We start from the raw sequence: 22,624 nt of genomic DNA, 5'->3' as shown, positions 1-22,624 counted from the left end.
GGGACTATAGTATACTTATGTTTGCGCAAGAACGTGCTCTAAAATGTATTCTACGCAGAACATCTTCCTTGAGTACGGGTGCCGTGGCCGAAATCGGTCAGGAGGACATTCCTCCATCACAGTCGTTAAATATTGTTTACCATTTAAATGTTTATAATACCAGCAATGATATTCTAATAAACGGATATGTTATATCTATACTAAACAACAGAAAAAAGTGTGCCGCGCCGGGGACCGTTTATTTTAGTTTATTTTTACATTTCAAAACAATAAGTAAAAGGGATAACTAGATGTTTTAATTACGCAAAACGTATTACTACGTAATTATGATGTATTATAACGTATTACTACGTAAAACGACTAAAAGCAAACGTCCCAATTAGGACGTTTTCTAGTCTTCACTTTTTGCGCGTCAATAACATATCTGTTTACTAAAACATCATTGAATACTAGCGAATCGCCCCCAACGTCGCGTTTTCAGTTTATCAATAAAGGAATGTCAATTTTGATGTAGCCAGTTTTCTGACTCATTCGAAGCAAAAATTATGTTGCACGTAATTTGGAATCAGTGATATAATTTAGAAATATTCTTATAGAAGTATTTCTTTCTTGTAACACATATATAGTGGAAGCTAGACAGGCTGATATCCATCATATATGTAGGTATTTTATATATTATATCTATCATTCAAGAACATTGTAAGATACCAGTGATAAGTTGTTAGATATATTTTTATTATTAGTTCCAGAAATTTCCCTTACATACAATTACATACATCCAAATAATGATTCAAAGGGAATTACTTATTAATTTAAAATGTATGTGTTCAATCCTGTTCAATAATAAAAGATCTCTTAACGGACTCTTCTTAAATATGATTACCTTTACAGCGATAAATCATCTTATTGATCAAAGATCTGCTACCGGCTGTGGTAATCACCGTGCATCTCAGCCAAAACAAATAATAACAAATCAGATTATAAAGCAAAAGGCAAATGGAACGCTCAGACCATTGTAGTGAAGCAACAAAAACGAATACAAAATCTGAAGCGAATACGGAACCCGTTGTGCAAAATGTTTTTTTTTTGTTAATACGCCAAAAGTGCTGTTATTTTAAGTATTTACTACTAGTAGTCGCCCGTGGATACCCTCGCGTTTTAGGTTGTTGGTTGTCATGTGTCAGGCAAAAAAAGTAGCCTATGTCCTTTCATGGAGCTCAAGATTGCTTCATACCAAATTTCATCAAATTCAATTAAGCGGTTTGGTCTTGAAAGATCGACAGACAGAGTTACTTTCACATTTATAATCTTAATATATAGATTAAGGTACAATAATAAATTGTCATCTCGTTTTGCCGTCATGGAGTCAAGGCTATGAGTTTTACCCCCAATGCGCGTCAATACATATTTCATATCTATTTTAATAAATTTTGAAAATTCCACAATTTTAGACCAGAAAAATAACAATTTTTTGTAGACACCTACGTATATCTGCAAAATTCGTGTTATCAAGATTGATAGATATTTCGGTAAAATGCTTTGACAGTTCAACGGGCGGCTATGTTTGACGTTTACGGGTGCGTTCAGAAAGTGTTGCAAGTAAGTTTCGCGCAGTTATTAAATATATTTGTATAATAATAAATGAATATATTATAAGAAAATTATATAATACATCGTTTTTGATCAGTTTTATTTATTATTCTCAAGCGAAGTCGGGTTTTTCATCTAGTAAAAAAGTATTAATACACGGATTTATGATAAGCTGTAACAAATAATACACTGTTTTAAGTATAGGGTTAATAAAAACAACGAACATCGCGTATCGTGTAACCATTAACCCACAACTTCACAAAATAAGCGCCATAAAGATGTCAGTTCCGAAAAGCGTTCCCCTCAACCCGGAAGATATAAAAAGATAAAAGCAATACACGCAACGCAGACGAGATACATCTCCGTACATACGAGTGTATCGTAAAAATAATACGTGGGAACACTCAGCCACTGCGTAAATGTCAGCGTCATATTTATTGATACATATTTCATTTAAACAAAACTATCGTTCCATTTTTAAAAAAGTATGTTCTTTTAAAAGGAACAAAATAAAACTATTTTTTAATTTTTTTTAATTAAACCCACTTCATACATTGATTTCTCTGTTATAAAGTAAATAAATTATTTTATTTTTTTACTAAGCATTAGTGTTAAAATAAACGAAAAGAAATTGAAACATATAAAGCAGTAGGGACCGCAAATTCTATTTTTAACAGATGTCAAAAATGGAATATATTTATTTATGTTTGTTACCTTAAAATGTTTCTGAACCGTCACTATTAAATTTGAAGTCATAATAGGCGTTTTTTTTTGTAAAAATATCGTAATTTTGCGGTTTTCTGGGATTTGTTTCATCGATATTAGAAAAATATTTTATTTCCGGACATATTTATTACCGATTTTTATTAACGATTGATTCAGTTGTTTCGTTAGTTTTCTAAAATTATAGAAGAACTCCAAATCTAAGAGTAAAATGAGATGAAGATTTTATTGACTTTAATTTACTGATCGATCAATCAATAAATCTAAATTAATTACAATGTGTTCATTGATTCTATGAAGTACGTGCATTTTTACTGCGTATATAACTCTATTCGACATTTAAATTTAAAACAATATTCGTATTTAAAAAGGAAGAACTTTTTTAAAAAAGCAATATATTTAGGCCTAAATGATTAATAAATTGTTTATATGAAAACTAAATTTACAGAAGAATTTATTATTATTTATTATTATAATGATTGGCCGTTCTATTAACAAACAGATTTTTTTTCATTATTTATGTAACGGTAAAATATGTTGATTGCCAGCACGCAATGGTCACGCAAACTCTTTTGTTAAGATTCGATTTCCGTTGTTTTTAACAAGATCAGTGTCTGTAAAACAAATTATAAATAAGATAAATTAAACACTTGTTTAAAATTAAAACATGCTGAGCTAACCGTAACACATAAAATACATTGTTTTTTTTTTAATACTTTCTCTGTTATCTTAAACGATTTAAAATTAAATACATATTCTTTACTTGACAGGACTTTAGACAAAGATTAACTTTTTTATTTTTAAATAGTACATATTATATCCCGCGGGTGGACATAAATTCTTATATAAATATGTAAATAATATATTTTTTGTTTTTCCGACATGAGTAATAATTTTCGTTCCATTTCAACTTATTTACACAAAAAACTTAATAAATTACTTATCTAACTTTCCTTATGAAATCCTCTGTATATTAGTGAAAACCGCATAAAAATCCGTTCAGTAGTTTTGGAGTTTATTGCAAACATATAGACAGACAGACGCGGCCGGGACTTTGTTTTATAATATGTAGTGATTCAGTGACTATTTTTTAGAAGACAGTAATACAGAAATTCAATTTGATGTAGTGATTATTTTAGAACATAGTAATTAATAAATTCAATTTTTATTTAAGAAGTAAACAACACAACTGCTTCGAAATAATATGTTATTTAAAAAAATTTGTGGAGATGTCCAATGATATACAATCCATAGAGTATAGAGCTGCTTAATTGTGTAAGCTTTATTTCAAATTTTTTTTTCTATTTTCGAATTCGAACTGAAACATAAATAGTCCTATTTGCATATCCGTTTTGAATATAATGACATTGAATATAAAATATATGTAATCAATAGCTGTTAAAATGTAAATGATTAAACGGACCATTAAAAGACCCACATCTCAACGCGTCATTTGTAGGCAATGCGTTTCAATTTAAGTGCTTCTATTGTTAATGTCACAGAACATACCATTTGGAAGTGGCATCAGTTGAAAGTTGAGTGTTAAAACTATATATAAATAAAAGATGTCCGTGAAGAATCAGTCAATAGCAATTTGCTTATATATTATTCTAATAAGGCTAATTTTAGTGTTTCGGTTTTAACTTCGACTTTTGAATCTGGTTTAAACTAGTTATAATTACAACACGAAACTACTAACACATACAAATATGAACACAAATTTTCTTAATTGTATTTGTACTTAAATAAACATATTTTCATACTATATAAGATTTTAAATGAATATGGTTATTTTTATTATTAAAGTTATTAATTTCGGGATATTTAGCAAGTTTTTTTTGTTATTATGATTTTTTTCATTTCGACATTGCCTACGAATGTCTACGAATGTCGAAATATCGAGCTCCACCGAACAAAAATAAAAAACATGGTAAATATCCCGAAATTAATCACTTTAATATTTTCAAACTGGCTGATAATAATAAAATCTATAATAAAAATAATTGTATTATCTGTTACTAGATTCCGCATTCTGATTCGTCTGCAAGGTCGAAAGGTTTCACCCAATGTGATATTTACTTTTCGGCACTGATGACAACTCTCATGCAAAATTTTATAATGATCGGTGAAGTTGATACATAAAAACAAGCAAATAAAGTCCTTTTTATAATATTAATAAGGCTTAGATTCTCATGAGAACTAAACCAGTTCCAAGGAATTTCCTTGTTCTATGGTCAACATGCCTCGTTCCTGAACGTGTTAAGTGCATTGTGTGGAGTGATATAAGGATTTTAAGTTACATTTAAGTCGTGAAGGGAATGACTAATAAAATTATTTAAAAAACTTGCTAGAAACATAAAAGAAACTCCTTAATGTTTTGTAATGGAAGGTAACATAAAATCTAAATTAATAGTTCGTAAATTAACTGGCAAGGGACGCCTTTTTTTGTTACAAGGAAGTATTATAAGTGTTAATATATATACATACATATATTAACTGAGTCTGTGGCATACCACAATTTTTCTATCGTTAATTGACCGATAGTAATTATACTGCTTAATAAAACTAATTATAACCTCTTTTTTGTTTCTTGAACTTACTTCTTTAATTAAGTTAGTAATTATATTCAAATAATTTAAAAATTAAACGCTATATAACCCAAATATCATCCGAGAAAAGTATGACATATTACATTAGCTATATCGATAAGTAAAAAAGACACCATTATGAGACGTCTTACTTTATAAAATACAACAACAACAACATCCTGTAAGTTCCTGCTGGGCTAAAGGCCTCCTCACCCTTTGAGGAGAAGGTTTGGAACATATTCCACCACGCCGTTCCAATGGAATATGAAATAAATACACACAATAAATACGCTTTATGAAATAAATAAAACAAAATACTTTTTGAAAAAAAAAAGCGCTTTGGGACAAACTCCATCTTATACATGTTCCTGTTCTCCCTACAAAAAATATTTTTAATTGACCTTCTGAGGCTCCTCGCTATAGTCCAAGTCACGAACACGATTTTATAAAATCAAAATATTCTTAAACCAGGCAGTTATAAGCACGTATCATCGTGTTACAGCATTCAATTGACAAGCTACCACCGGTTCGGAATGTAGACAGCGAGCAGAAGCGGAATTAAATCAGAAGTGTATTTTGATATGATAACAAATCTCAAATAAAAACTCATTACAACAACAACAACAACAGCCTGTAAATTTCCCACTGTTGGGTTAAAGCCTCCCACCCTTTGAGTAGAAGGTTTGTAACATATTCTATCACGCTGTTCCAATGCGGGTTGGTAGAATACACATGTGGCAGAATTTCTATGAAATTAGACACGCATGCATTTCCTTCTTATATACATAAATTAAGCACATAATAATAAGTGGTGCTTGTCTGGGCTTGAATCCGCAATCATCGGTTGAGATGCACGTTAAAACCACTGGGCCAACTCGGATCTTAAAAAGTTAATGAGGACAGTCAAAAATATGTCTAGATATCACGCAAACGCAGTATCGAAATGTCGTAATTCAGTAACTTGTGTGTAATGTAAGTTTCACGACGAAAGAGATCTTTAACTTTCTAAATATTATTACAAATAATTGCACGCCAACGCACTGGTTTTCTAATCATTTGTCATTTGTCTCCATATAATATATATATTTTTTTAATAGGCCGTTCGGAAAGTGTATTTTTTACAGATATAATTGTATTATTTTCGCGAACAACTTCACGGTTACGCCGCATGATCTGTACTTATAATATAAATGCGAAAGTCTCTTTGTTTGTTATCTCTTCACGCTTAAACATAAACCGATTTAGATGAAGTTTCGTATGGGGATAATTTACATCCCGGGAAAAGACATAGGCCATATTTTTAGTCACACCTCGAGAGGTTAAAATTGGGGTTGAAAATTTGTGTGCTAAAAGTAAAGATTATAAATTTTGCTTGTAAAGTGGTACGTTCAACTAGTCATATTTTAATAGCTGATAAAAATGAACTGTAACAATACACTTTACCAACTCTTTACCAACCTAACTTTGGCTTTGAATCTAGGACCTCATAATCTGTAGCTAAATATGCCGCTAGCACAAGAAGGCAGTCATATTCACCTCTGTAAGCATAGTGGAATAAATATAGTACAAGTTTTAAAAGTATAATATTTGAAGACGTCAAAGTCTTGTGAAATATTATTGAGGCAGGTTACCCAAACCACTAAAGATTCTTACATTAACGTAGATATTATACATGCGAACCGGGCGATGAACGCATAATAGGAATTGACACAGTTTTCAAGATTTATAGCGCATGAAAATCAGTTACACGAAGATTCTCAGAAGAAATAATTATAATGACCTATGATGCGTGTTCCAACGCATAAATATGCATTCGTAAGGAAAAAACAGCGGATGTTGGAAGATAGGTATCTATCTAAACAGTTATAGAAAAAAAAATTATCTTCAAAATATAAGGACATCACTCACTAATAGTGACTTCGCCATACAAATATAAAATAATATGAGACAACATCACATACATACTCTGATCCCAATGTAAGTAGCTAAAGCACTGTTATGGAAAATCAGAAGTAACGAAGGTACCACAAACACCCAGACCCAAGACAACATAGAAAACTTATGGTAATCTACACCGACTCGGCCGGAATTGAACCCGGAACCTCGGAGTGGCGTACCCATGAAAACCGGTGTACACACCATTCGACCAGGGAGGTCGTCAGCAATACTAGTGTTGTGTTCCAATGTGAAAAGACACAGCGGAACTACAAGCACAGGCACACCTGGTGGTAACTACTGAGTTTCACCAGTTCTTCTCGGTAGAATTAGTATTCCGAATCGGTTGTATCTTCATATTTATTTCAATACTGTAACTGATTCAAAAGCGCTGCTATGAGAACCTATATGACTTGGGAACCTTCAATAAGAGAGCGTACTCTTTCCTTAAAGACAACGCGCCTGCAAGATTCCGCTGTTGCAGATGTCCATGAGCGGTGGTAATCAGTGATGAGGCTCCTGCTCGTTTTCCAACTAAAACTTAAAAAAAAAAACTAAATAAAAACTCCTTGGTCATGCAAGGGTTGGTTTATATTTCTAACCTGTCCACGTGTACTTTGTACATGTATCTGACAATATTACATAAAAAGTCAGTCTCACAAAGTCAATATTGTGTACGATTGTATAAATCAAACGTGATTAAACGCAACACTTATCGTGACGTTATATCTGCATTACACGATGCTACAACATAACCGTTTACATTGCTATAAAATTTCGAAACTGAATTCATAAGATCGATTTGCTCCTAAGACACAAGATTTTGCGATTAAATAATTCTTATCCATTTTTTTTAATTGGAATACATTTGATAAACAAGAGATTCCTAAGTACTTTTAAATAGTTACTTTAATCAAAAACTACCACTGTTTCTTAATTTAGACAATCATTTATAATTACTACATACTATATTTCTTAAATACATTGTCAAATGTATACTTTATGACTACTTAAATTTATATATTCTGTATTGTCCACGTATATAAACAAACTTTTCCTTTGTACTAATATTATCATATTAAAGAAACTCTATTCGTCAGTTACGCTTTCACGACTATACTACTCTATCGATTTTGATGAGATTTGTACAAAGCAAGTTTATAAAATGTGGTTGAACACAAAGGACCAATGTAGGTTACATTTACAAGCTTTTCCGGAAGTAATGTTTTGATTAAGTGTCGTATAAAAGTTCTTAAAATATTTTCATCGCAAACTGAACTGAAAAGTGAGTAAGTATTATTCCTTATCCATTATTGTTTCAAAAATTATTTAATATAAAATTTGAATTTATTATGATATATTTATAATAAACATGAGTGGTCTCTTTTTGAGAGTTTTTAGATATTTACTTTTGATAGGATTGCTTACAGTATTAAATAAATTAAAATCGTGAATTTTTACGACTGACCGTCTGTTTGATGCCACCACTTGTTGGAAATGCTCCCTTGGTGCACATATAGAACCGAACGCTTTGTCTGAAACGATGCTATATCGCGCTCAAAAACCCATATCATCATATATATAACTTCATAATCGCCTTCAACTTATCCCTCACACTGGTGTGTGTTGCCATAAAAATAAATCCATTCATGAGAGCGGGTCAGTAGCCGCTGCACAAAGGGATCTCTGTCCTGGAGCCCTTACGAGCTGCATCGACGTGTTACTTTATTTTGTTCGGATTCGCTTTCATCTACTCCGAGGAGACGTGCTAAGTGCCAATGATATCATCGTCCATCCACAGAAGGTCCTTTTATGATACTATGACTTGTTCGTGGAATAAACTTCTATTCAAGGACAAAAGTATACTTTAGCAATTTTAATTGGTAACATTTTAATAATTTAAACCGATCAGATCAAGAGAAATCTGTAAAAGGAACGCTCTGATAAATCAAATGATATAGTATCTATAATAGCTGACTTTTAATGAATCTGGTGCATGAACGATTTGAATATATAATATAATAAGTTATATTTAGCTTGCAATTTTATTATTAGTCTTTTACCAAATTTTATTACGAACTAGTAGTAGTACCACTGAAATCTTAAATAAATAAATATATAAATATGAGACAACATCACATACATTACTCTGATTCCAATGTAAGTAGCTAAAGCACTTGTGTTATGGAGAATCAGAAGTAACGACGTTACCACAAACACCGACACCCAAGACAACATAGAAAACTAATAATAATCTACATCGACTCAGCCGGGAATCGAACCCAGGACCTCGAAGTGGCTTACCCATGAAAAACGGTGTACATACCTCTCGACCACGGAGGTCGTCAAATATGTGCTTAATATATGTATATAAATTAGATTAGAGGTAGACCCGATCGAAACCTATCCACAAATATAGATCATTAAAAATTAAATGACATTTATCACATAACATGCTTACGCGAAATTTGTATAATCGAAATATTTTAATGTTAAATCTCCGTTCTCTAGAACAGCATTATAAATACCAAACAGTGTAGGAATACTTAAATATATTTGCCATAAACAGCACAATTAATCCGTCAAACCTCATTGGAATCGCGCGATGGAGCTCCAAACCAAACAAGAAGTTCTTACCTTCATCAATTTACTTTTATAAGGAGATAATATCGTTTTAAAAGATATATTTTTATGCTTTTACCACAATAGCGAGTTAAGCCAACAGTACGTAACCCCGTTTGAAACGATCGAGAAAAACTTACAGCATACGTTTCTTATCTAATCAAAAGCAAACGGCTGTTTCTCACGGTTAGCCAAGTGCTTTTTAAATGCCGATAACGCTTAGAGAACTTATTGGGTTAAATCTGTACGAATAAATTAACAAAAACAGAACAAAATTCGAAACTAAATAAGAAAAATAAAAAAAGAATTTGTGTTCAGATTTTTTTTGACAATAATGTTATGTTGTTTAAATTGAACCAAGTCGCGAATTATGAATTATGATTATTGATCAACCACAATAACTATCACTACGATATAAAAATAATTTGATTAAATTTCTCCAAAACTTTTTTGTGGTTTGGTAGAAAGCTGTGTATACAACATCGTGTTAAACAAAAATCCGCCTCGGTAAAAGCAGGATTGAGTCGCACATTTTACTACCCAAAAAATATTTTAAGAAATCTAGGGTACCTCACCAATGGTTCAGGCCGACAAAGACCTCTGTGTAGTCTCATTTTATAAACCTATTTAAATTTTAATAATATAATTAAGAAAAAAATGTGATATATAAGTACACTAAACGATACTAATATTTAATAGAATTAAGAAAAAAAAAACAAGGGACACACTTAACGGTTCCTATATATTATCAAAACCTTACAATGCATTTATCGCATGCTAAACGAAAGAAGGTTTTACATCTTGTTTGGAACTTTTTAGTTTTTGAGTTATATGACAGAATAATATATGCCATCTCATTATGGAATAAACATGAAAAAATCATAAGCATCGGATCGATTTCGGAGATTCGTTTCGTTCAATAACGTATACGCTTCTAATGAACCGTGAACGAGGGAGCCGTTCGAATGGTTCAAACATTCGTTCTCCTTCATCGCAACATCAACTCAACGTGCTTTAACGGTTATATTAGGAGCTTTTTATTACGAACGATAAGTTAGTTAATGACAAATGAAAATTATTACAGTCACTAGTCTCTACATGTATAAAATAGAGGCCCCGGACGCGTCTGTCTGTCAGTGTTGTATGTTGGCGACAAACATCAAAACTACTGAACGGATTTTCATGCGGTTTTCACTAATAGACAGAGGGATCCATAAGGAAGGTTTGGGTGTATAACTTATTAAGGTTTTTGTGTAAATAAGTTGAAATAGAACAATAATTGTTAAAAGCAAAAAAAATATGTATACCTGTACGAAGCCGAGATATTCATGTCAATTCTATTTTCATCAAATTTAACACTAGATACTTTGGGACCTATAATATCAAATCTGTTATATAAATTACCCCAATTGCGTAGTGAGCATCTAACCATTTGGAGTCTATCTTCAAATTGGTATAAATGCGTTCTTAATACCTATCTTGACATTATTTTACAAATAAAAAGAATAACACCGTTTGGTATTTTTAAATATGATAACTTTTATATCAGTATTTTAATATTTTTTTTAATAAATAATATATTTTTGTAAAGACATTTATAATATTACGACTAAGTAGTACGACTATAAATAACAATAAAATTTATCGTTATCATAAAGAAATATAAATATCCGTAGAAAACAATTACTCATAAATATAGTTTTTTTTTATTTCGACTACACCTACAACGACATGAACTAGGCTACCACATTTCTACGAATATCTCAAACCCCTCATAAAGTTTCTTCTCTTCCAGATACACATTGATAGCCTACTATGACATGTACTCGCAGATCTACACGACGACGAAGATCTGGATACAACTGCTCCTAATATGGCTCGTATCGTTTGGCTTAATGGTGAGTACATAATAAACCTCCTTTTTAAAACCTTTCCAATAATCTTTAGATTGGACTAGTGCTAGTCCGTAAGGGTACAACAACAACAACACAACCTGTAAATTCCCACTGCTGGGCTAAAGGCCTCCTCTCCCTTTGAGGAGAAGGCTTGGAACGCGTGCATCTTAACCGATGATTGCAGGTTCAAACCCAGGCAAGCACAGCTGAATCATGTGCTTAATTTGTCTTTATAATTCATCTCGTGCTCAGTGGTGAAGGAAAACATCGTGAGGAAACCTGCATGTGACAAATTTCATAGAAATTCTGCCACATGTGTATTCCTTCATCTTATCATATCTTCCAAACCATCTCCTTAATGGAAGAGGAGGCCTTATCCCAGCAGTGGGAAATTTACAGGCTGTTACTTTACCATACCTGAACTCCCGTGCCGGGTATTACTGACGAAATATATGATAATGTTTATGTAACGCACAACGTCAATACCTTGGATATCGATACGATACATCGAGCATGTGAATTGTGAATGATTTGCGCGATGAATAACAATTTAATTTGATCAAAAAGTTCGAAGACCACAACGCTACGTGCATAATACTTTACGTTTAATGTAAAATTCGAAAGTGCTTGTGAAATCCAACTCATATCACATATACTAATAATTAACATGACTTTATCAATAAAAAAAAATACATTTAAAATAAACAATGATTCGTGTATTGAAATTTATTGTGTAATAAAAATCTAAAGTATTTTAAGTACTGTAACCGTAATACGTAAATTTAGATTAATTTTATTTCTTCTCGTGTGTATGCAGCCTTATAACAATAAATTATCTGTATTGTGTGAAGAAATAATTCTCTCCTATTCTCATATATCAGGACGTATTTATAATACCTAACTGAAAAACTACTAAACAAATCTTATATATAAGTACAAGAATATGCTTCTTTTTCAACGGCTTCTGTTTATAACATACTACTGTCCTATTCAATACTTAATAATTTAAATGCAAAAATACTCTTCTACCTCACGTTCAAACCGCTGGACCGATTTAGATGAAATCTGCTAAATAAATAATATATTATAAATTATATATAGAGATTAACGATAGGAAATACTGTTATATAAAATACACATAGCATAATTAACAATTCATATGTAAATACATTCGTTTAAATTTTCTTAATAATTTTCCTAGTGTGAAAACAGCCTTATAGCAATAAACGTTGCGTATTCGACGTGTGCACAGATAAACAAACAAACTAGGATTATGAAGGAAGTTGAATTAGTTCATTGCACTTCCACGTATGATACGATACGTGTTTAATTGCGCCGAATTAGGGCCATCCGTGTGGGTCCCGCTTTAAATTAAGACCGGGACACATTAATTGACATTACTTTAGATGTTATAAATAGTAGTTTTATTGTAAAAAAACTATTACTGTTTGGTTATTTAGTCATATATTTAATTAATTGTTTTAAATATTATGCGCTTATGATTAGATATAATTATTTATACAAAAGGTGAACATAGTGATGTAGCCTAAGCCTATTCTATGCAGGAGGAATAAATGAAAATAAATAATATTGATAACGAAATGACGTCAAGTCTTTGACGGTTGTATAGTCTGTAATATTTAAAAAATAATAACTTAGCTCTTTCAAAAATGGCGCTATGCATGTATTGTTATGTGACGTAAACATTTAACAGTTTACATAAAGTTAGAGTTAGTTTATAAATGGTTGGGTGGAGTAGTTATATATGTATTATTGAACAACAGTACAGCGTGAAATTTTAGATTGTGATATACGACACTAACTATAGTAATTATAATGGCGTATCGTTTTAAGTCGATTGTCATTAATGCAGAAGTGAGATACGAAGTGATTTCTTAAAGATACCCCACTTTAGTAAATCATGCTTCATTGGGGCCACTGATTGATAAGCTCAAACTTCTTTATTAAATATGGGAGCATTATACATACTTATAAATTAAACACTGTCACGGGTTCGGAAAAGAAATTACTGAGAAAAACTGGTGAAAGAAACTCAGCGGGTTTTGTTTGGGGAATAAGTCAAGCCAGGAGACGATGGTTTTATTCCCATCCCAAGATTTGTTATCAATTATAACCTCACTTATTGTGTAATACCTTTCTAGCAAAAGCATTATTTAACTCGTTTTGTTTTAATTTTTCCAAAAAAAAATATTTTGAACGCAGTATTACAAATTTAATATATTTAAATGTAACCTTGTACTACTAGTACCAATTTACGTTCATTGCAATATATTTTCAGCTTGTCCTTAAGATACTAAAACTCGTTTGAACTTATAAATTAAACATACATGTTAAACGTTAATTGTCAAACATCATTCATTCAGCGCCATTTCCGTAATCCAAGTTAATAACAGTTGATAACCGTTCGAAACAATTTCGACCAATTGTTTCTGGTGTAAATGCATTTTAATGGCTTAAGAATAGGGCTGTCAATACTGTTGCTGTTTTAAAATAGGAATTTTCGAATTCGAAATTTGAAATCTAACATTGTATATAAATATAAGTATTTAATGAGGAGTTAGGCATGTCGTTATCAGACATGATGTTTTTTCAAATATAAGTCTAGCCGTTCACGTTCGTAACCTCTTCTTTTTCATATTATTTGAAATATTAGTTTTTTTCGTTGTCATGTGTTCTACGCCATACTCACGCTGCCAGCATGTACGATAAAAAAAAATCCTAATTAAAATTTTTGATACTGAAGTAGTAGTTGCAGAAATATATATAATCATAATCACATAATCAGCTGCGTTTCGAAGTTTTACCAGACTATAGACTTTTATATATTTTTCTATGAATATGCCAAAAGGCTGGATACCTTATGTATACACGGCCCTATAATGTTCAACGCTTTTTGTTAAATAACAATAATACATACAATTAAATTGGTTACCATCACCAATGTGCATTTAATATAGATCAATATGGTCCTTTACAGCAAAAAACCATGAATTTTTTCGAAGATATTAAATTAAGACGGGTACCTTTACAACATGTAATTAAAATGAAAATTTTCGATAATATTAAATGAAGACGGATAACAATATATAATACATAGTTATAAGTTTATTATTATTTTCGTTTTTTCCATTGGCAACCCTAATCAAGAATGTTATTGTGCATTCAACGGGTGAGGTCGCATCAGAATAAGTAAACGCGTTGATACCGTGCTTATACCGTATGAATATTGAGTTTATTTTTGGAGGTACTTCATTTTAGGTCTAAGATTGACACGATAATAATACATATCCTTTTATTGGACAATAATATATTAATTTATTAAGAAAGAAATAATAAATTTAGTACTTGGCTTTTACGTATAATATTTATAACTAAATGAAACGATTTAGAATTTAAATTTTGTAACACCTCTAAGCGTGAAACAATTCGGCATTATTATTTATTTTCACGGAGTATCATATAAACCATTTTTTTTTGCTAAAATTTAGTATAATATCGTCTAAATAAGTTAATTCGCTTACTCGTATAATACTTACAAGAGACCCGACCCAGCTTCCCACGGGTGCTATATTGATACTAAATATACTACAGAATTTGTTTATTTACGACACCGCATTAGAAACTTCTAACATTGCTTCTTCACTTTATTGTCGGCAATAGATGTATTATATGCAAAAACCTTCCTCTTGACTCACTCAACCTAATAAAAAAATCCGCTTCAAAATCCGTTGCGTAATTTTAAAGATCTAAGCATACATAGAGACAGACAGCAGTAAGGGACTATGTTTTATACTGTGTAATGATAAGTAAACTACTTTTCGTGCACGACTTTGCTGACGTTTAAGAGTTTGTTCGTCAGTTTTTAGGCATAAAAGTAGCAAATTACGTGTATAAATTTGGTTCAGTGGTACAGAGTTACTAATATTAGATATAGATAAACATTTGTGTTCTGTATTTAAAAGTAATTATATTATTTCAGATACCACCACTCCTTGGAATTTGGGGCCAACTTGGTTTAGATCCAAATACGTTCTCGTGTACGATTCTACCCAAAGACGGGAAGAGTCCAAAGAAATACCTCTTCGTTTTCGGTTTCGCGCTGCCATGCGTTGTGATCATTGTGTCCTACTCTTGCATATACTGGAGAGTAAGAGAGAGCAAGAGAAAGCTGGAAGGACGCAGGTGTGTATGTGGGTGAGATATCCATGCATGTTCTTTATGTGTGCGTTAATAGACAAGATTATTAACAAAATATAACTGATTAAATTTCAATGAAGTCAATGTGGTTTAATGGATTTTTTGCGGGGTGTCTAAGATGACCTCCGCTTCAAAGTCAAAATAAAAAAAAAATGTTTTATAAATTTTCTGCTAGTGAATTTGCCCTAGAAATCGTATAAGATTGTCTTGTCAAGAATTTTCCTATTCGTTAAATTATTGGCACGTAACTTAGTCTTGGCTGAGAAATGTCAGACCTTAGTCTTAATATTAAAAACGTTATTTAGAAACATTCATAATTGATTAATGTAATCTACTTCGAAACTTGGATATAAAATAAAACTATTTCTTTTTTATTTACAGCAAACTAAGCGGCCAAACAGCCAAAGAGAAGGAGGAAGACTCGCGCCTTACAACACTAATGTTGACGATATTCCTTTGTTTCCTCGCCTGTTTCCTTCCCCTCATGATCATGAACGTGGCAGACGACGGCATATCTTTCCCCTGGCTACACATCATAGCCTCTATCCTGGCTTGGGCCTCCAGTGTAATGAACCCACTTATTTACGCAGCGACCAATAGACAATATAGAGCTGCGTATGGCAATCTTTTAAAATTCTGCAAAAATAATCCCGTGGCACGAAGGACTACTTGGGGGAGTAGGACTGTCGGCCAGTCCTCGAACTCCCCTCACTACCTCGATAAGCGTAATCCGTTAAAAGAAAAACCGACTAAGTTATAAATCTTACTTCGTACTGGTTGCGATTTGATTGAATGGGACCATTGATTGGTTATAGTCTGATGGTACTTTGAACTGAGTAATCAATAATAATTGTATATTATATAAGCACCATAGACAATTAGCTTACAACTGTCAGCTGTCATTATAAAAAGAAAAATATTAAACGAAATATTTTTTATAAGTAAATATTTAATAGGAACCAAATAATTAACCAAACGTCACACATTTGTCAAAGTGCAACGCAGGTGCTTTTTTTATAGCAAGTTGAATTTGGACGAATGTGTAGCGCTAACTTAAACACTTAGATCTTAGAACTATCTGTAAATAAATGTTAATAATTGTAAATACAAATGAAAGTAGCATACTTACATGACCAAAGTAATTTATTTAGAAACTAAGGTGAAAAACATATAATATTCTTAAGTGTTATATTAATACCGATTTATACTCTATCATTAGTTGTACTTTCGTCTAAAGCAAGATATAAATAAAAAAAACAACCAATTCTTCAATTGAGGATTAAAATGTTACCAGTACATAATTATATAAAATGTGGTCGAGATGCAAAGAAGATTAAATGATATTTAAAAAGTAACGTAAAACTATGATACTCCGTCTCTGATTAGCTATTTTTATATAAATATATAAATAAATTAAAAAAAAATCAAAACTAGACAGAAAAACCTAAAAATATTTAATTTTTATTTGCCTTGAGTTACCAAAAAAGTCACCAAAAACATTTAAAGAATATTTAATTGAAATTAATAATTGCATTTGATTTGTGATTACCAGATTGCATTTTCCTTTACCTCATTATTGCGTTGAGTTTAATCAAAACTTTTAAAAATATTTGAAATTTTTAATTCAAATTGATTACTACACAATTTAAAAAAAAAAGAAACAAGTAATAAAGAAAAAAAGAAACCTTACGTTAAGATTCCTTTGATCTGCAGTGGCAATAAATTAAAAAAAAATGTAACTTAAAACTCAAATTTACTATTGCTAATAAACTCCATTCCACGAGACGAGCTCCCAAAGGAAATTAACCATATGCACTCATTGGTTAATACGCATTACTTTCATGACCAAATCGTTTAATTTATATGTCGGATTGGTCTCTTTTGTCTTTAGCCAATCATCATCGACCAATGGGTGCAGAAGTATTTTTTCCTAGGAGCTCGACTCGTGGAATGAACTCCGTTTACAATTTCTTCTCCCTCAAAACATTCCCCGTAGTTAATTTACATAAATAAATACTTTACTATTAAGGGACATATTTATATGTAGTAATACCAAAAATGTAATTTATAGTTCTACATAATAAACAATCTTATATACATTTTTTTTTTATTAAAAAAATATTGTTTGATTTTTCATCAAGACTGATATTAAAAGTCAATTAGAATAATGGCGGCAATTATTTTGTGTATTGAATATAAGATAGTTTTATATATTTATATGATATGCGAGCATTTATAATTTGTTTTGGTAATTTATCTACTTATAAAATTTAGATTAATTCATACCAAAGTTTAAATAAATGTATTTCGATAAGTGCTGTTGTTTTATTTCTAACCTACCAAGTGTCATTAAAGCTAACCCCCAATAAAAGAAGAACGTAGACCTAAAATGAAAAAAAAATATATAATCGATTTTAAGAAACTACTCTACTTTTAAAAACACAACTCGAGTTTTGTATTCTGTCCTCAAAGCTGGTAGCACATCTGCAACTCCTCTTATGTGCAGAGCGACGATCACAATTTTCCAGCAAATATATTTTTTTACATTTGTTTACAATTAAAACAAAAAAGGCAACAATCCAAAACATATATACGCTTTTCATTACCCCTTCCATCATTTATGATTGTAAAATATTAAAGGTGTCCCACATTAAGTGGTTTCAGTTTTGTAGAAAATGAATGAAATAAAATTCCCCTTATTACACTTCAAGGCATTTACACTACAGACCAACTAAAAGGTATAACAGTGCAAGTGCAAGAGTACAACACTAGAGAAAAATCAGGCGTAGGTCATACTTTTACGTGTTTTCCGGTACATCTTCGATGCATTGCTAAGTTTTTTTTCAATTAGAAATATGTACGGGATGTACATATTTCTAATTGAAAAAAAACTAATAAGTTATACGGGAAGTGGTTATTTTTAACTAACAAAATGATGAACTTCCGTCATACCGTTATTGTTTACGCAGATATTCATCTGCGCTTAAAAAGTAAAAACTATAACTATACTATTTTATTATATTTATCATACTTATAATTTTGCTGTGCAAAACATATATTTTAACTTCGTTTATTATGTGTACATAGCTTTACTGTTTACGATATTATATTCATGGCAACACCACAAAATTTATAGCTGTCTTTGGTTACTTGAAGTTGTCAGTGACGAGGTCCGCAATTTTATAAAATAAATCAGCCAAAATATGTCGAAAAGGATCGCTCAGAGCTCTGTAAACTGGGCCGCCCTGGCCGAAAGGGTCCCAGCGGAACAGAAGGCCAGCCTTGCTGCTTTCAAAGTCAAGTCCGATGGCTATCTACGAAGGTTAGTTTTGACATGAATGTTACATAATTTAAAAATCAATTTTTGTAATAATAAAAAAAACACGAATATAAACTTTAAAACAAATATTAACTGAGTTTTATTTAATTATGAATAGTAGTTAATATTATCTTATAATATACATAATCATGTTTTTATTAATTACTTTAATAACATATTTCCAGGGTGTTGGCTAACCCTGCTGAGTTACCTAAGATCAACTGGGCACTTTACAAGCAGACTATCCCCATTCCTGGAATGGTTGACACTTTCCAAAAGCAATACGAAGCCCTCAAGATCCCATACCCGGCAGACACCATGACCGCCAAAGTTGAAGCTCAATGGGTGGATGTAAAGAAAGCAATTGATGCATTTGTCCAGACATCGAATGCAAACATTGCGTCGTAAGTTATAAACTACCTTTACTTAAAAATAATGATAAATATGTTTTTTTTTATGTTGTAAATTATATAAATGTTCCAGTCAGATTTTAAATTAAATTATTCATGTTAGCAATAACACCTATTGATTACTATTTAAATCAAAAATTTCTTTAGCATTTCTTTTATTAAAGTGTATTGTATTTATGTTGAGGTTAGAACAAACATATTTAATGTAATTTAAAAAAACCATTAAAGTATTAATTGAAATCATATTTTGTTTAGGTTCGAAAAGCAGATCCAAGAGACCAAGGCGATCTTACCTTATGAACAGATGACCATGGAAGACTTCAAAGACGCCCACCCCGATATTGCCCTCGATCCTCTCAACAAGCCTACATTCTGGCCTCATGATGCTGAAGAGCAGCTGGACTACGTTAACCCAGAAAAACAAGCTCATTCCGGTCACTAGATAAAGCTACTATACATCAAGGGCTTACAATAAGTTCTATTATAAAATGATCATTGTAGAACATTATTTGTGAAGTATAACATCTTAAGCTGAAGTGAATAAAAAATTGTTCTGTATAATTTATGTAGGAATAAAGTAATATGTTTCCACTATTATTTTTATTTTAAAATGTCATAAATGTTTCTTTTGTTTATTCCGATTCCACTAAAAAACAAAATTTGTTGGAAATAACAGTCAGGTATTAAGGTATTCAGTAGAATTCTCTTTAGTAGAATCATAACATTACAACTGTGTAATAATTGTGTCAAAGGAATTTAAAAACTGCAATTTGACTATTTTAAACAAATGAAAAGTATCTTGAAAAATCTATTATTATATCTAACATTTTTTTAATTCAATTCAATTCTTGGTTTAATGACTTTTAGTTGTGCCGGCAGGGCACAGATTATTTCGCCAATGTCATGTAGGATGGAGAAGACACGAAAGAGATTGATCAGAACAGTTGAGGAAACAAACTCAATTAAATTTTGAAGACTAGCATAGTAGTAGTAATTTCCTTGTTCTCAACCTAGAACAACACAAACATTAAGGGTTAATAATATGTTACAATAAAAATAATTGTTTGTACTCTAAACTATGTATACTAAAATATAACACTCAATGGGACTATTCACAACTTAATTTTATTACATTTAATATATTTACATAGAAAAGAACAAAATGGACAAAACACAAACGTCAACAAACATTTATAGGGCGGGGGACTTTAGGAGGGAGAACGTCGTAAATGGGATGAATAAGTTTAGGACAAAGGAACAGGACATGGGTTGCGGAACCTTCGTCTAGGCCACATTCACACAGCGAGTGATCACGAACTTTTATCTTTGCTAGGTGGACAGGTGTGCAGGAATGGCCGAGGCGTAAACTACAGATAGTGGAAATGATCCAACGATCAGCGTGCCTGTGAAATGAAAACCATGGACGCCTCGGAATTTTAGGTTGTTGTAACGCCGAATAATACTTACCCTTAACCGATTTTGATGAAATCCAAAAAGAGTTCCAGGATTTATCCATTTCAGCTTTCGCAAGAGTGAGTAAATCTCTAGCAGAATTGACAAAATGCTCCGATGAACCAAATTGTGTAGCAGTCTTTGCATAAGAGTCAGCCATCTCGTTTCCAATAATACCTGAATGACTTGGAATCCAGACGAGCAAAACTTGTAGACCCTGATGATGACAGGATAACAGGGCCTCTCTGATCTTGCAAACGATGGAAAGCCTTAATTTGCTACGAAAAGGATTTTTCTTAATGGCCAACAGGCAACTTAAGGAGTCACATAAAATAATTGACTGTTGAATATTATGTGACTGAGCGTACTTAATAGCTTCCAGTAAAGCAATAGCCTCACCGGAAAATACAGAAGTTTCAGAGGGACATTTAAAAAGTAGTGCTATTTTATACTTGGGAATCCAACACGATGCACCAACGCATCCGATTGGAGAGAGTTTAGAGGCATCAGTGTATATAGCGAGGTGATTTGGCCAATTTTGATGAAAGATTCTTTGAAATTGCATAGCAGTATCAGAAGAACCTTTTATAAGACCGAGGTTTGTAATTACAAGAGGATTAAATCAAAGAGCCTTAAAGGAGGTGGAAAAAAGAGGATTAGAAGGAAACGTGTTAAGAGGATGATGAAGGTTGGTATACTTAAGGAAACCGTTTAATAGGAATGAGGATTTCGGACTGTCCGGGTTGCAAAGGTGGGATAATTTGTTTAACCTGGTCAAAAGAGGATGGGAAGATAGCTGCAATCATTTGATGACAAAGCGGTCACATAAATATTGCCTCCTTATATGTAGAGGAGGGTCAACACACTCAACCTGTAGAGCATTAGTAGGGGTGGATTTCATCGCACCCAAGATTATGCGCAAACATTTATATTGAATTTTGTTTAATTTTTCTGAAGCAGATTTATTGAAGGGATCTAGAACAAACAGTCCATAGTCCAAATGACTACGAACTATTGCGTTATAGATCAGCTTCAGTGTATAAGGGTGAGCTCCCCACCAAACTCCAGACACTGCTCTAAGGGCATTAATAGATTTTTCACATTTCTTGGCTAAATAATCAGAGTGTGAAATTCCGTTCAGTCGTTGATCGAGAATAATACCAAGAAATTTTGTTTTGTCTACAAAATTGATGCGTTGACCCTCATAAGACAAATTGAAGGAAGGTATATATCTCTTTTTAGTAAATATCACTGCTTGACTTTTGGCTGTCGACAGCGATAAGCCATGGTCAGAGAGTCATTGGGATAGGTAATGCAAAGCAGTGTTTAATCGGAACGTTAAATTTTCAATGGAACTAGATCTAAAGTACAAAACAGTGTCATCAGCATACTGGAGTATGTTGCAAAAATTGTTAACAGACAAATCGAGGTCATGAGTGTATATGCTATAAAGCAGAGGACTGAGTACTGAGCCTTGAGGAAGACCTTTCCAGACAAGTCTGGGGGGAAGAGAGTGATGTTGGTGTCTAACCGTTATTGATCTGCAAGTTAACAGATTACATATGAGATGTACAATCCTCGATGGAATACTCAGCTGTTGCATTTTCTGCCTGAGTAACGGAAGAAGGACATTACCATATGCAGAAGATATATCAAGAAATATTCCCACAAGGTACTCTCCTTTAGCGAAGGCAATTCGAATGTCTGTTGTAAGAATGCTTAGACTATCAATGGTGCTCAACCCCTTCCGAAAGCCAAATTGAGAGGGAGCAAGTATATTTCTGCTTTCCATTAACCATTCCAGGCGGTTCTTCAAAAGATGTTCAGTGATCTTTGCCAAAGTTGACGATAAAGCTATGGCTATATGAATTG

General features: G+C 32.1%; 2 protein-coding genes across 4 annotated transcripts in view; both read left to right on the top strand.

The window, feature by feature from the left end:
- LOC124536320 (protein trapped in endoderm-1) overlaps positions 1-17,829 on the top strand; it is a 42,673-nt gene extending 24,844 nt beyond the window's left edge. Inside the window, exons 5-7 of one of the 3 annotated variants that reach the window (XM_047112843.1) lie at positions 11,254-11,356; positions 15,354-15,568; positions 15,953-17,829. In XM_047112843.1, the coding sequence (XP_046968799.1) occupies positions 11,254-11,356; positions 15,354-15,568; positions 15,953-16,331 (697 nt within the window). In that variant the 3' untranslated portion in view covers positions 16,332-17,829. The remainder of the gene's footprint in view (positions 1-11,253; positions 11,357-15,353; positions 15,569-15,952) is intronic. The other 2 variants (XM_047112842.1, XM_047112844.1) reach the window with 2 other exon arrangements.
- An 833-nt stretch (positions 17,830-18,662) lies between these two features.
- Positions 18,663-19,891, top strand: LOC124536151 (ATP synthase subunit d, mitochondrial). Its single transcript, XM_047112612.1, has 3 exons — positions 18,663-18,893; positions 19,076-19,294; positions 19,556-19,891. The coding sequence occupies exons 1-3, from the start codon at positions 18,775-18,777 to the stop codon at positions 19,740-19,742; spliced, it is 525 nt and encodes a 174-aa protein (XP_046968568.1). The 5' UTR covers positions 18,663-18,774; the 3' UTR covers positions 19,743-19,891.
- The last annotated feature ends 2,733 nt before the right edge of the window (positions 19,892-22,624 follow it).

Source organism: Vanessa cardui, chromosome 16, assembly GCF_905220365.1.
Source record: "Vanessa cardui chromosome 16, ilVanCard2.1, whole genome shotgun sequence".
NCBI classification, from domain to species: Eukaryota; Metazoa; Arthropoda; class Insecta; order Lepidoptera; family Nymphalidae; genus Vanessa; species Vanessa cardui.
The sequence above is the reverse complement of the archived record's forward strand: the minus strand, read 5'-3'. Positions and strand labels throughout refer to the sequence as shown.